The following is a 16,444-nucleotide window of genomic DNA, read 5'->3' as shown; positions in this document are numbered from 1 at the left end:
GGTATAGTAGTCTGGGTTGGAATTTGTTTTCATAGAGGACTTGAAGTAGTCTCCTCCATGCTCTTCTTGCCTTCATGGTTTGTGAAGAGAAGTCGGCCATAATTCTGATGGGTTTTCCTTTGAGTGTGATCTGCTTCTTTTCTCTAGTGGCTTTGCGTTTATTATTCTTGAGCTGAATTTCTGGGATCTTGACTATTTATGTCTCGGTGTGTTTTTAATTGGGTTGAGGTTAGTTGGTATTCTCTATGCTTCAGTTACCTGATTGTCATATTGTTTCCTCATATTTGGGAAGTTTTCTGCTATTACTTCTGCCTATATTTTTTTAATGTCCTTTGTACTAACTCCTTCTTTCTCATTGACACCTATTAGTCTCACATTGTTCATCTTTGCATCATTTTGCAAGTGATGGATTATTTTTTCCTGCATCCTAGTTGTTTTTAAGAGATCTTTTCTTACCTTTTCACTAGCTGCACCAGCGTCTTCACGATCTGAAACTCTATCTTTACTTTCACTTAATCGGTTTTGCAAGCTTGTGATTGAGATTTTAAGTTCCTGTATATCTCTTTTACTCTGCTTCATGCGATCTATTTCTTTCCTGTATTGCTCATTCAAGGAATCTGTCATTTTTCTAATCCCCTCTATTTTTTTTATCAATATCTTCTTTAGAAGCAGTTATTAATTCTTTTACTGCAGTGCTTTCTTCAGATTGGGTTTCCTCCCTGTTTCTGCAGTTGATTCTTCAGATGCTATGAGTTGAGAGAATTCTTTTTTTATTTCAGAAAAGAATTCTGCTCTGAGTTCCTCTATAACTTTCTGCTGTTGCTCATTTACTACCAATGCTATTAATTCATACACTTGAGCTGAGCTAGTAGAAAAGAATTCTGCTCTGAGTTCCTCTATAACTTTCTCTGTTTCTTATTTACTGTCAGTGCTATTAATTCATACATTTCAGCTGAGCTAGTGTCCTCTGTACTTGTTCTGGGTGGGTATTGGGTTTCCTCCGTATGTTTTTTCATTTGATTCTTTACTCTAGAGGCTATTAATTCAGGGATTTCTTTTTTTCATTTCCAATCTGAGTTCCTCTATACCTGTCTGCAGTTGTTTCTTTATTTCAGAAGTTATTGATTCATTGATTTCAGCTGTGTGGTTCCCAATTTGTTTTGTGTTTGTGTCCTCTGCACTTGTTATGGATGGCTTGGGTTCTGAGATTGCATTTTGCTCCTCTAGTTGTCATTTTGTGTAGCACTGTCTTCTGACCTTTGTTGTAGAGCTTTGGTGCAGTTATAATCTTAGTACCTACTGAAGTTCAGGTGCAGATCTACAAAGTTTGGATTTATCCAGTTGTGCCTGGTTTGGGTCTGGCTGTTGTGCTCAGCTCCTTCCTGCTGCTGCCCTTCGGAGTAGATCCTGTTGTGCCCCTCTTGCAAGATATTCTGCTCCTCGACTAGCTGGGTGGCTTGGTCCCCTACTGTCTCTGCAGGGATTGCAGCTGCGGGATTTCACCCCAGGCCTGTATGCCAGGCCTGAGCTGAGTCTGGAGGGGACAAGTTGGAAGCTCTCCCACACACTCACCGGGCCTGGGCTAGCACTGGATCTGGGGGTCCATAGAACATGGCAGAAATTATCACTGGGCGGGCGGGTTGTGGGTGTGATGTGGAGTGGTGTGTGGGGTGGTCCCAATGGGTTGAAAGAGGGTCTCACCCGTGCTTCACCTGTGCTGGGACCAGGAGGTCCCACCATCACAGGGTAGCCAGAAGCTCTCCCACACACTCACCGGGCCTGGACTAGGACTGGATCTGGGAGTCCCCAGAGCATGGTAGAAATTCTCACTTGGCAGGCGGGTGGGGGGTGCTGCAGAGTGGTGGTGTGGGGTCCCAATGGGGTGGAAGAGGGTCTCACCCATGCTGCGCCTGGGCATGTACCAGCAGGTCCTGCTGGCTCAGGGTAGCTGGAAGTTCTCCCACACCTTTTCTTTTCTTTCTAATATGGAATATGATGCTATTTAATTTTGTTCTTCCATAGCTAATTTCTTTATGTATATGCTTTAATGATTTTTTTCTTTACAATAAGTTTTGGACAATTTCATTTTTCTGTATCTTCATATGATTTTATTCAAATTTCTTGTGCAAAAGATTCATTTCTCTTGGAAATGTGGTGTTATAAGTTCAACTAAATTCAGAAATTTTAAATCTTTAAATATTTATTTCCTACCTCTTTCTGTTTTGAGAATTCTAATTATATGAATATAAGTTTCTTGATTTAGACCCATAGTGAACTATTATATGACTAATCTGTGATTTATTTCTTCTTCATTTTTATTTTGGACAGTTTTTATTGTTATATTCATTTAAGTTTGTAAATAATTTATTTATAGTGTGCAATCTATTAATCTCATATGATGTATTCATTTCAGAAATATTTCTCTAAAAATCACTCTTCTATATCTTACATATTTCACATTTCAATATTTGTCTACAATTTTTAATATGATATGTAATTATTGATTTTCAATGAAGTTAATAAAAAATAAAATAAAAATATTATCAGAGGCTATCTTTAATGGGATTATGGATTAATTAAGTAATGGATTACTTTGTTTCTTGTACTCTTCTGTAATTTCTACAATGAACACGTTTCTTTTGTGAATAGAAATTATATGTACTAGACTTCTATTGTTGCCTCACAGATTACCACAAACATAATTTATGATACTCATTCATTGATTCATAGTTCTGCTTTTAGGAGGTCCAGACAAGCTTAACTGAGATCTTTGCTTAGGGCCTTGTGAGGCTGAAGTCCCATGTCAGCAGCACTGGGTTCCAACCTGGAGGTTCTGGGGAAGGATCTGCTTGCAAATCTCACTTATCAGAAGAATACATTTCCTTGTGGCTGTAGACAGAGGTTCCTGTCTCCCTTCCTGCTTTCAACCTGTGTAGCTCTCAGCTTCTACATATATTCTCAAGCTCTTTTCCGTGGTTCCCACCCCTCACACTTCAAATTGGTGTTCTTCTTCTGTCATCAGCTGGGGAAGAAAAAGTGTCTAATTTTAAAGGGCTTGTATGATTACATTAGGCTTACCCAGTTCATCTTCCTTCTGATTAATTCAAAAATCAAATAAATTTAATTACACCTGTCAAATTCCTTTTGCCATATAAATAAACATAATCACAAGTGATAGCCTATTTTATTTACAGGTCCTGCCCACACTCACAGAAAGCTAGAATTCTGGCAATCAGTGTGTGAGGTGTGAGATAGGGTGGTAAAAACAACTCTCCTGAAAATTATGAATAGAATCCAGAGTAGCCTGAATACTATCTCCTGTTGTAGAGATCAGAGATCACAGAAAAAGATGGATCTAAAATGAATGAAAGTAGAACTTGTTTGCTTTTGTTAATAAACACTTATCTATCTCTCTGCATTTCCTATGGCTAAATGATGAGCAGTTGGGATAATTAACAGCCCAAAGAGTTGGAGATTTATTATCTAATGATATTTCTATAATAGATAGAGGTTCCTAACTCTCGGATTCTCTTGCATGTAGTATGATATCACTGGACACTCTGGAGATGGCTACCACATTGACCTAGTTCCAGTAGACAAAATCCCGAAGAACAATAAGCAAAGATTAGAAATTCTGAAGGTAAATTATTCAGTTACCTTTATTTTTTTGTTACCTTTATATTGTGAAAATTCTATCGAATTAGGTAAATACTAAAAAAAAAAAAAGACTTTCTTTTTCAAAAACATTGGAGTATTAAACAGATGAACACCACACCCATCTTGCTTAAAATCCTTTTCTACATCATCCAAGTTTTATCCTAGCTATTTTCAGAGTCAATATTGGATTGGAATTGTATATCTCAATATTGCATTAGAATTCTATAATGGCGGCCAGGGAGATGGCTCAGTAGAATAAGCACTTCCCTGGCAAGCACAAGGGTCTGAGTTCAATCCCTGGTTCCGCAAAAAAAAAAAAAAAAAAAAAAAAAAAAAAAAAAAAAGAATTCTATAATATGCATCTCTTCATATATTCTACATATTAAGTATAAGGAGAAGTACCCTTTTAGAGTACTCTCTAGCCCCAACTTTATGTATCTGTTTATATTTTCTAATGATAAATTCAATTTTACATCCTTGAATCTGTGATAAAAGTATGCACTCATCATGATTTTCAACCAAATTCCCTTCACTGCTACTGATGAGTGTACTTTAATATTACAGTATCATTGCTTATAAGATAACTTAACCTGTTCCTTATTTTTCTCCTGTATCACACCCACCCTTAATTATGACAGTGAGTTTTTATATTTTCTTAAAAGCTCTCACTTTCAGTGGAGAAACTTTTAAAAGTAAGTAGCGACTGTGAGAGTTTGAGAACAGTTCTTGTTTCTAATGAAAGCCTGCCAGATATAAATATCACCATGTCTTGTTGTCACTGTCATGCAAAAATTAAATAAAACTCATTCAGGACTTATTGCTCAGCTGTAATGATCTGAATTTATACATTTTAATGGTCAGTAGAAAAAAAATCACCACATTTGTGTAAAACTCAGCTTCTCACCCTTAGCTTTTCTTCACTGTTTTTTACCTCTAGACAATGCATGCCCATTCACAGTTCTGCATGAGTGGAGACCATACACTAGAGGGGACAAAACATGCCATCAAGGAAATTGTCAAAGAAGAAGCTGATGAGTATTTTGTCATAGTCTTGAGTGATGCAAATCTGTCACGATATGGGATACATCCTGCAAAGTTTGCTCAGATCCTGACAAGCGACCCTCAAGTAAATGCTTTTGCAATTTTTATTGGATCTTTAGGTGACCAAGCAACCAGGTAAGAGTCATCACACACCACAGGCTACAGCAAAGGGCAAGTGTAGGAATACTGGATGTCATGGGTTTAGTTAGCATCATGAGGAGGAGTAGGGACATGGAAGGAAAACAGAATCTAGGAGATGCTACCCTAAGGAGCTTAGAGTGTAGTTGAGGGGATATAATGTTCTAATGTATGTCTGTATATGCAATCATAATTTAAAATTAATTCTTGTCAGTTTTTATTTAAACTAACAAAAGAATTAGCAAACTGACTTGTCCATTAATAAGATAGATAATATTTTATTTATTTAGTACTTAATATCAAAGTTGCAAACTCAGTCTAATTAGTTTATGTTCAAATTATATTCAAAATAATGAACATCTAGTATTTTTGTGACATAAAGTGATATTAATGTCTTTATATAATATATAGACATACCAATGTGCATGTGTGCATATGTGTGTATAAATATCTCAATAGACACGTCTCCAGTAAGTTTTGTGAATATGTCCATCATTACTGGTGATACAGGGCAGATGAAATACTTGGAGACAAAGTAAGACAATATACACAGTTACATACTACACTAGATATGCTGAATATTCACTGAAAACTTTACAGTCAGATAATAAATATCATTGGGGATGATGTAAAGGAGAGATTTGGAAACATTGTCCTAACTCAAACACACTACCATTTATCTTTTTTAATTACAGGTAGAAAGATCTTATGGTTTTTCTTTGCTTAACATACTTATAAAATGCAGAAAACATAAGTGAGCATATAACATCTCTAGCCAAAAAATCCCTGCCTAAGGCACAAGGGCCTATCTTTACTATTCCACCTTTTTATCTGTCAGAATCTGTGGTCCAGAGTTTTATATAGACTAAGAAGTGCTTTAGCATCTCAAACATTGACTTCTTTTTCTCTTCTTCTCTTTACCTTGCTTCATGCTTGTAAAGTTAAAAACAGACTTAATATTATGTAAGCACAGTCATTTTCCCTCACTTATATGCATTAGCACTTTTCCTCTTCTAGAATCTCCTTGTTCTTAAGTACAAGCCATGTTTTCTACCAATATTTCCTCAGCACCAGCTCGGTATTAGGCAGACAGCAAGCTCAAATGGTTGAGCTGAAATGACTATTTTGTCTTTCTAGTGAACAGATCCTGTTTGAATACTTAAGAAAGCACAATAATATCCTTGTGGTTTCCTAGGGAAATGGTCCAACATCTACTGGCAAAAGATATGTTGCAGAATGAGCTGGTCTACTGGGCATGCCAATTGTATGATGCTGCACAGGATGGTTGACTTTCATGAAATGTCATTCCAAAACCAAACTTTGTTGGCACAATCAAAGGAGGCATTCTTTTGAATAGAACTGTGTCTTACAGTTTTATTGCCTTCAGAAATGGCCTTTTGTCCTAAATGGCAAATTGGCATTTAAAAAAAAAAAAAAACCTACCATAAACCTATATAACCTGTGTCATCAAAATAGCAATGTGTAATCCAGATTACAGTTCATGTTGTATGGTATGGAACGAAAAAAGGAGAGGAAGGAAGAAAGAAAGAACTATTGAGAATGTTTTAGGGGGCTGGTTTTTTAAGGAAAGAAAAGCATTCTGAGGTACAATTTGAGGCCAACACATTTTCCTGGACCTAGGTGAGCTAATTTCAGTTAGGCCGCTAGCGATCTGTCTGATTGAGGGAATATAAAATACCAAGAGATGACAATCATGAAAAGATAAATTTTTCTCCCCACTGATTTTTTTCACTGAAAAGACCTTTTCTTTCAGTTCACTGCTTTCACTGGTTCTCTGCTGCTGCTCTTCCAGGCCTTTTGTTGCCTAGCAACAGGTAATCCAGTGGCAGGCAGTAGCAAGGTGAAAGTGAAAACTTCCTTTCCTCAGAACCCATTTAGATGCTGGTGGCTTACTAGAGCAGAAGGTGGAAGGAATTTGCATTTGCATGAGTAATTTTTTTCCCCTTCCTTCTTGGCAGACTTCAGAGAACCTTACCAGCTGGCCGGTCTTTCATTGCCATGGATACCAAGGACATCCCTCAGATTCTACAACAGATCTTCACCTCTACAATGTTGTCCAGTGTTTAAGAAATTCCCTTTACTACCCTAATGACCCTAGGATTTTAAATGGAATAGGAATTAAGAGTATTCTGAAAAGAAGATAAATATAAGTTGAACCCATGCAGTAACTGTAATTCTGGCGTTTCTGGCTCTTCTTGTACCTTGTTTGGTAATTGGACTTCAGAAAAGCAGTTAAGGGAGTTGTACATGGAAACTGACAACCATTGAGGGGTCTGCAGGTCCTCAGAAGAAGCGATTTTATAAAAGGTCAGGGTTAAAAAGGTGGTCTAAGAATTACAGCCTTACTTTTGCCTTAACACATCATCTGTCACTGCAGATGAGAACAGAGACTCCATAGAACTGAGCCATTGAAGCTACACGTGGATGCCACCTAACATGTTTTTATCTAGTAATTATCTTTATTTTTTTCCCCTTTGTATTGTCCAGCAGACAATTTTTATTTCAGTGGGTAGTTAACCTACTGAAAAGTTGTTCCAAAAGCAATATTTTATAAAACGTTGGATTTTCTCAGTAATTCCATTTTCTTGACCAAAGCCAAAAGGAATCAAAAGATTGCCAGAGTGCTTGCTTTCCCATGTGACTTTTAAAAAGCTCTTTTAATAATGAAGAGCAAATGTCAGATTCTTTCTGCTACCTGAGTAGAAGGATAAGGGTATCTTGCCTCAAATTTCCTGGTTCTTGTCCTTCTAGTGCTTCTCAAAAGCCCCCCATTACTATGGTTTGGCATTTAAACAGTGGTCAAACTAACAGATGTTTGTAGGAGAAGCTATTTATTGAGAATATTCACGTAGAAATTAAACATAAAGTGAAAAGCAGTATTTTGAGTTGAACAGCAATTGGGGTTTTATTTCACTATTTTTTTTAAAAAAAGAAAGCTTTTTGCAGGCCCAGTCCATTTTTCTTGCAAAATAATAAGGAACAAGGTATTATTCCCGCCCACTCTTGTACTGACCTTTGTTGCAGTTTGAAAATCATATGAAAAAGTGATGAACTCAGAAACACTGTTGTGTTGTGTGCATCTTATGAGTTGGAAAAACTAGTCTTGTTAATAATGTTACCTTCTTTACCTTTTTACACTCAGATTCTTCCACCTTATAATTTTATTTTAGGTAATTATAGATAAAAGAAAAGATATGTCTATTTATTTGTTTCACAAGCTTATTTCATGCTCATCAACTGTAGAAGAAGAAGCCACAAAAACAAGGGTTGGAGGTGTAACTCAATGGTACAGTGCCTACCTAGCATGTGCTAGGTTGGGGTCACTCCCAGTGGAGGGGGGGGAAACATTTTAAGAAAAGAAAAAGCAATCAGATTTCCAATATGGTATAATTACCCAATAAGTCTGCAGGGTTTGTCTTGTTTTTCTAGCCAGATGTTTGCTCTGTGAATTAAATCATCCAATGATGCTATTTCAGTCCAGTAAGTATCTTTAAAATGTAATGTCACTATTAATACCAATGACAGCTCAGGTTTGCTGATTATTAACTGTGCAGCAGTAATCTGCTGACTAATGTTATGCATTATTTCACTCCATTCTCTCAACAGGGCATGAAAGATGGTTACTTTTTTTTTTTAAGATGGTTACTTTTTATTCCATTTTACAGATAAAGAAGGTGAGATTTAGAGAAATTGATAACTTTCCCAAGGTCCTAGACTTAAACAGATCTTCACCTATTCTTTGTACTATTAACACCTTCATTTGACAAACAAAGAACAGAAGCTTAGAAAAGTTCACAAAAATTCAGTCAGGGAGCAGAGCTAGATGCCCTGCCCTGCCACTCCAGAGTGCCTGTGTGGCCGGCCCACCTCAACCCCATCGCATGGCATTGTGCACTGTCCTACACATAGCTCCCGCTGCTTTAGTCTTGGCTCTTCCAGTGTGCTTTCACTTCCTGTAAATTTTCCATATTTTCCGAACCTTTTCCCCTTGTCCTCAGAAGCTTTATAGGCACACATTTGAGCATTCAGAGGTGTGGAGCCTGGGGTGTTGGACAGTATAGGGAGACACTACTGACTGTTCCTTTCTTCCTGAGCACACCAGTGACCTGAGAAAGTGCCCATCCAAGTGGTAACTTAATCCCAAAGAAGGTCCTTTGCTAGTGGGTCACTGCCCCTGAAAAGCCTTTGGAAGTTGAATCCGAAAATGATTAAAGAAATGAGCTTTTAACAAGTCCTCCCCATGCATAACTACCTGAGTAAGCAGAAACCTTTGTGTGTGTGTGTGTGTGTGTCTGTGTGTCTGTGTGTCTGTGTGTCTGTGTGTATGTGAAAGAATGTTCTCCAGTAATTTAATTTCCCTTTTCCTAGTAGCCAGACCTCCTTTGCAAGTGTTATTAAAAAAAGAAAATAGAACTCCTGACTTTTCTTATTTGTAAAAACAGAAGCTAGTGTGGGAGGAGAGGGAGAAGATGGTTTGTTTTCATTTCTTGGAATACCTATGAAGTATATGGGCTTATTATTAAATGAACTTAATTAGAGGCTCCTCCACACTGTTCCCAGGCCCTTCTGAGGGCCTGGACATTATAATAAATGCATTGTATATCTCCAGGGGATTCCCTTGAAAGGCATCTAACTCCTGTCTCAGCAGCAGCAGCAGCGAACATATGTAATGCTGAGAAGGTTCATTGTTAGGTCTGAGCAGCCAGGAGGAATGAATGCTGTGAATAGCCGCAATACAGGACTTGTGTTCCCCTGGAATCCTTTGTGTGCCCCAACAAGATGACCTCATCACAGATGAAATGGCTCCAGTGCAGCCAGAGCAGGAGGTCTGAACGGAACACATGAGATGTTAGGAATGAATCATTTAATTCTCTACACTGCAGCCTTTCTTGTGAACTATCAGAGGAGGAGGAATCCATCAATGCCAACAAGATTTTCTCTAAACAAACTCTAGGGCTTTGAAAGCCATTCACAAGTAATTTTCTGAACACAGCATTGTCAGAGTTCCTGAAAGGCCTGTATCTCGCTCCTTATTGTACCTGTCAGAGCACCCAAAATTCAATTCCTTGGTAAGTATAATGGAGAGAAACAAGGAGGGAAAAAAAGGGGATGCTTACTTACTCATTTCATTTCTCTGTTTGTATCCAGTATCAATTACAAGAGACATTCTACAAATTCTAAACCAGCCTCTCTCACTTGTATGACTTCTTTCTGAAATTGCTCCTCAGGAATAGTCAGATGCCATTGTACTAAGTAAGTTTTACATAGCATTTTCATCTTTCTCAGAAAATAAATGTCTACTTTTAGTTTTTTTTCTGGCCAGTAAATATATGACTTCAGATTTGGTGGCCCATAACTGTAATCCTAGGACTTAAGAGTCTGAGGCCAAAGGCTCACCAGTTTGACGCCAGCGTGTGCTACATAGTGAGTTTATAAATTTAAGGCTACTGGATTACAGAGTGAAACCTTGTCTCAAAAACAAAATAAAAACTAAGATGAAAAGCCCATTTTCATGTATCATAAAGATCCAAGACTTATATCTGAAGGTTCTTACCTATTGCCTTTATTTTTATCCCCCTAAGATTGCTGCAGCAGAAGTTTGACAGGTCCAGAAAGGAATTCCAATTTTCTATCTTAAGAGTTGGGAAAATTTACAGATTCTTGGTAGAAAGAAGCTCTAAACCCTGATAAGCTATTAACTACCTGTGTAAACTTGAACTAGTCACTTCTGGGTCTGAAATGAATTCAATCTGTAAATGAAAGTGGCTAGAGAAAATGATCCCTAGCACCGAAGTCCTATGTACCAGTGTGTCACTCATTTAGGCAATTGATTTGGTCCCTCTTAGATCTTGTAAGACCCACATCACTTGAGTGTAACTGTTATCTCCAGAAACAGGTACACACACACACACACACACACACACACACACACACACACTTAGTGAATGCTGGCCTGTCTCCCAGTGCACAAAGTAGTTGGGCACCTCTATTCACTACCCAAACAAAATAATGTAACTCACTGAATGTGAATGCTAAAAAGTAGACATCAGACAAGATTTTGGCCTGTTGTTACAGACTTTTCTGTCTTTGAGTAAAATTATATATCTGCTCATCTTCCCAGTCGTAATCAGAAAGGATCAGGAACTGGAAAGCTACTGTGTGTACACAGCTGACCTCAGTGTACAGTGCCCAGTCCCACTCCCCACGTAGTTTTAAAATGCTGTCGACAAAAATCTCCAAAAGAGGAAGAATGTTTGTCAAGCACATATCTCAAGTTGAGAATGTTTTGACCCTATTTTTTTGAGATAAGTTCAGTCTGAAGCATTATCACCTTCTGCATGGCTGTGCAAGCACGTTGGCTTTGGAATGCCAGGGTTACATAAGTTAAAACTGAGTGATGCTTGTGGTATTTGGCCACTCATAGCAAAATACAACACTCTTTTAAAGCGGTTTGGATCCTGATAGTGGCAAGCACGTCATGTTCTGCTCTAAGAACTCTCAAGGACACATATAAATGCTAAGAGATACTGGCTGCCTTCTTGTACCCCTGGCAGGTACCCAGAATTCCTTGAGTCTCCCCTCATTTCACAGGCTTTGGTGAAAGTATCTTGAAGCTGCCAACTTTCTCACTGAAGGGACAGAGTGTATGTGTTAATAAACTCAGACTCAAAAGGTGGGCATGCCCACAGAAGAGTTTCAGGATATAAGTATTGAATTAAATTCAGCACAGTGTTGAGAGTTATGGCGGCTGAAGCTGGCCTGGAAATGGAACAGAGCAATGTCTCTCTGAACACCTCAAAGCAGATTTGCTCTTACACAGGTCCAAGTATAGTAAGACGAGCCTGTAGGGAGTCCTTTGTATAATTAGTCTCTTGGTGTCAGGGCCTATATGAAGACTTAGATAGAAACTTGAGGAAAATTAAGTACATTTACTCATATAAGATATTAAAGTTAGAATATTTAAGTCTAGTATAATCATATTAATAAATACTGATACTATTTTTGATGGTCTGATCATTTCCTCCTTCCAGTAATAATTCTTTCATCATGAGACTCCAAAATAGGAAGTCTCAACAAAGCTAGATGAAATATCCTTTTATAAAGATTGCATGGACTTTATGAAATTCACCCCTAAGAATGCTGGCCAAGGTAGGCCCTGCTCAGGCCTAGGGGAAGCTTCAGGGCAAAGCTGAGGGCACAGCCTAGCTAGGCAGCTGGAGCTCACCTGGAGTGCTTTCCCACATCACCTGGCTGGTGAGTCCAGGTGCCTCTGCAGAAAGCCAGTACTGAACCAGATTCCAGGAAGTAAAGAACAAATAGCAAGAGGACAGTGACACCGAGCACCAGAGAAACCAAGGGGTTAGCTAATGGGCATATGGGCTGAATACTGAAGTCATTTGCAGTTGACAAGAAAAGGTATCAGTCTATCACAAAATTTCCTTAGAGCCCTGGTCCTTTTGTACAAGTGTCCTTAAAACCCATAGAAAATGCTTGCACATATATTGCAGCCTTGAGTACAGAGATTTGATGCTGGATATGTGGATACTAAATGTGTAGAAGTAATGCATTTCTTCTCTTTATGACTCTGTGGAGACTGTAGAAGTGGATGGGCAGAGGGAAGGACTGGAGCAGCCTCACAGACTGCCCAAAAGCAGACATTCAGTGGCTTGGCAGGAAGACAGCTCCACACAGCTGGCCTGGCTCCTTGCCCCTCACATCTGAAGTCATTCCTTACAGTGATTTTTCTCTGCAAAAGGGGCTTCTCTTCCACAGCAAACAGCCCCATGTGGCCATCCATTATGCGCATCTTAGTTTGAATTCTTTCATTTGCATGACTCCTAACTCCAGCCAAGATGAATCAAGTGCTTAGGCAGTTGGGGTGGGCAATGATGATAAGGAGGAGGTGGAAGGTGCTGGGTGCTCCACCCAGAGAGCACCATTGGAGCAGGGACTGGGCTTGGGACACAGCATGAGGCACAAAACAGGCATGCCACAGGTTGCAGTTTTGTCCTGACTTATAATCCACCTTCCCATCCTCTCATTGGAGGGAGGAGGATACTGATTTTCTCGTGCTGCTTTTAGAGATACATAGATTTCTGCTTGTGTTGTTGTCCACTCATGTGGAACTTCCCTGTCTTTCTGACATCTGGTCTCCTGGGGCAGAGGCAGTGTGCAGTCAGGTATGTCTTGGCTTCCTTGGGATGCCTTCTGCCCATGACAAGCACAAGGCCTTTTGACACTAGTGGGTCAGCTACTACACAGCTACTGGGCCATATCTCTGATAAGAATAAATCAGACCCTATTTTTATTTTTAATTTGGTGTGCTGAGGTAATTCCTGACCTGTGCTGTGGACTTATAGGAAGAGAGTTTAAAACTCCAAAGGTTGACCACACTTACTAGAAACCACTCCCATTCCCTCCAGAAGCAGGGCCCAGCCATGCCCCACTAAACAGCGTCCTAAACCCTGGTGAGGAAAGAGCTTTGGAGTTCCAAGCTTCGTCCTGAAAGGCCAGCACAAGCCTGTTATACTTTAACATGTTTCTCCTGCCCAGGGAGAGTTCCAGTGGATCCTGCTCTACTAGGAAGTTTTTGAGGTATTTTTGATCCAGTCTTTAGGAAGAAGCAGTTATATAACAGTTTCTTTAAGCCAATAAGTAATATGTCCTTAGCACTAAAAAGATCAAGCACTCTGAGAAATGAATGTGGTCTCTTTAAAAAATAGCTCCTTTCTTTCTCTTCAAAGATCCAGTTTTACTTTTTTTTTTTGTTTTTGGATCCTAATCCAGCCAGCTGCCTCCCTCCCTTTCATTACTGCCACCCCCAAAGTGCTTATAAATAAGACCCATGACATCAATTTCCCTCTTAAAACCACTTCAGCTCCTCCCTATGATAATCTAACTTGTCCTGTCATTTGCACATCATTAAATCAGATTGCCCTGCCCAGGTCTTCCATAAATGGAGGCCACATGGCTGCACCCTGTAGATATTCCATCAGTCAGACCTGCCAAGGGCCGAGTACCGGCGGGAGGGAGTGCGGAACATTTGAAGGAAGAGCCTCTCCCTAGTTCCTTGGTCAGCTCCACCCCAACAGCCAGGTGCGCTGGAGCAACCCCAAACTCAACTGTGTGTGGCAAGGCTTCAGGCCCACAGGACTTGGGACAGGTTTCTTGGTTCCCTAAACCTCTGAAATGGAGCACAATAACCCCATATTTTGTCCATGTGAAGACTGCAACAAAAGGATGAAAGTATCTTATATAGCAAAGTGCTTTTTAGCTCAAAACACATTTAAAATTTTGTTTTATGCAAAATATGTTTATTGGGGCAGCTTCCCACTCATCCTGGTCCACAGCACAGTGAATGCTGCTTCAGCCTGAAGGGACATGCTTCTGGGAGCCTCTCTTTTCCACCTGGAGGCTGGCACTGGTGCAGAGCAGCCAGACACAAGCCCACCGCGTGCACCTGACTGAGGGCTGAGGAGGCCTCATGGCATCCTGGTGTCTCCATCCATGGAGCAGGAGCAGGACTCTGCTCCAAGCAGCCTTGGGTCCCCTCTCTTCTTCTTTGTTTTATTTTTTAAGTTAATTTTAATAAGAAAAAAATAGCAATGAAACAATTTCAAAGCAGGTTAGTAGGATAGCTACAATAATTAATACATTGCATATTGTTGTCTTCATACTATTTATTCAGAGACCAAGATGCAGACATGATGTCTTGTCTAAACAATATTAGAAGACCCCATGTACATCAATGGGAGGTGATCAGAGAGAACTTAGGAGAACTAATTTAAATACAAATTCCCAATTCAATATCTGCTTGGCTACACAGACGTAATGTTTGCTCTTACAGTCTAAAATACAAACCCATTAGTTATAAGTTTGTCAACTGCTAAATATCACTACCCATTATTAGTGTTCCTAATTGTAGTTCTGTAAATACAACACTAACTGCCTTAACCACATAATCTCTCTTGGGTAAGAATTTCGGTAGGTGCTAAGGTAATAACTCTCCCCTCCCTTCTTGAGAGGATGGAGGCTGTCCTCTGTAAGAGTACTGTTCTTGTAGGAAGAATGACTAGGCCTCAAAGGTGAGGTTTAATTGTTTTAGGCTCACAGAAGGAAGTGACAGGACATCCTGGACAAACCCCTCAGAGCTGAGGCCGAGCCCAGAGCAGCCTCCTCCCCAGGATGAATGTGTAGAAACCAAATTTTTAAAAAGCCACAGGAAGGGAGGTAGGGTCCAGGCAGATCAAAGGAGACCACTCAGCTGCATGGATTTTGTCCCTCTGGAACAATATAGATCCCATATGCTCGCCTTCTTTGTAGACATGGTTTTGGACATGTTTCCTTGCTAGAACTCTCTTTCTTGGGCCCTCATGGCCTTCCTCTGGGTGAGCTAAAATGGCTCTCTCAGAGGGGCTCTAAACAGATCACACTGCAACAGATTCCTTCAGGAGGCTGTTAGCTCTGGAACTGCCTAAGAAATAGACTCCTCCAGGGCCTATCTGGGATATCTCCTCAGCCTGTACCCTTTCCTCAAATCTAGGAGAGGGCCCTGGCCAAGCTAGTCCCTAAAAGAACTGATCCCTTTAGTCAGTCCCTTCTGGGCATCTTAGAAGGCTAAGCCTGTTGTATGGCCTGTGTCTATATGTCCCCAAAAGCTTCCTGCAGTCATAGGTGGGACTTTTCAGAGGTGGCTGTTGGGCCCAAGAATGCAGTGCTAGGATTAAGGGTGTGAATGCTACTACCCTGAGTACAAGGGGTACAGGGTATAATGGACAGAAAGAGGCTTGACAATTGTGTCCCTGCTGCCTGACTTCTGCTCTGCCATGCCTCTCTGCCAGGCATCTTGCCTTAGAGCTCACCAACTATGGACTGAAACTTCTACAAACTGCAGGCTAAGTATGCCTTTCCTCCCTTAACTTGTGTTAGAAGTCTGTGTTTCATTAAAGAGAAACATAACCAAGAAAGCCTAGATGTCATGTTCTGGCCGGTGCAGGGAGCCTAATAAGCACTATTCTTATTATCATGCAAAACAGCAACTTCTTGACTCTTATTTAGCACTTCCCATATGCCAGGTTCTTCCTAAGCACAATTACATGATAGAGGTACTATTCTTATTTCAATTTTAGAGGGATTTTTTTTCTTCTTCTTCTTTTCCATTTTATTTAAGAGCAAAGAAATGCAGTCTGCTCAAGAGGAAAAGCAAAATGGCAGCTTGCTGATGACAGAGAGAAAGCAAGTATGCCGCCGGGAAATCTGAGAGCGCAGCTGTACCCCCAGCTTTCTGATGTCTGGCTTCTGTTGTTTTGGGGCTCAAGTGTACCCGCTTCCTGGAAACTCCTAACTCTCAGCATCCCCTCACTTGAGCCACCTCAGCAGAGCTGAGTCCTGTGCAACTCACTGTGTCCCCACACTTCCTTCTTACCAGCCCCTCAGGTTCACCCTCAGGTGCATTTGTTCATTGCTGGCCAAATTGAAGGCCATTTATTCTGGAAAAAAGAAGAAAGCATTACTTCCTTGAGAGCTAGTTCCAAAGAGATGGAGCGACCCATTGGGCTCAAACCACCTCACTGCATACAGGTTGGTA

At 40.0% G+C, this 16,444-nt stretch overlaps 1 protein-coding gene across 1 annotated transcript in view; it reads left to right on the top strand.

Moving 5' to 3' along the window:
* The window catches only part of Vwa8 (von Willebrand factor A domain containing 8), a 441,297-nt gene extending 430,923 nt beyond the window's left edge, over positions 1-10,374 (top strand). The window contains exons 43-45 of the mRNA XM_023700137.1: positions 3,542-3,640; positions 4,595-4,833; positions 6,816-10,374. Of these exons, the coding sequence (XP_023555905.1) occupies positions 3,542-3,640; positions 4,595-4,833; positions 6,816-6,924 (447 nt within the window). The 3' untranslated portion in view covers positions 6,925-10,374. The remainder of the gene's footprint in view (positions 1-3,541; positions 3,641-4,594; positions 4,834-6,815) is intronic.
* Positions 10,375-16,444: the final 6,070 nt, after the last annotated feature.

The sequence above is a fragment of the Octodon degus genome, unplaced genomic scaffold (assembly GCF_000260255.1).
Source record: "Octodon degus isolate 3935 unplaced genomic scaffold, OctDeg1.0 scaffold00122, whole genome shotgun sequence".
Classification (NCBI taxonomy): Eukaryota; Metazoa; Chordata; class Mammalia; order Rodentia; family Octodontidae; genus Octodon; species Octodon degus.
This window is presented reverse-complemented; position numbering and strand designations above follow the sequence as displayed.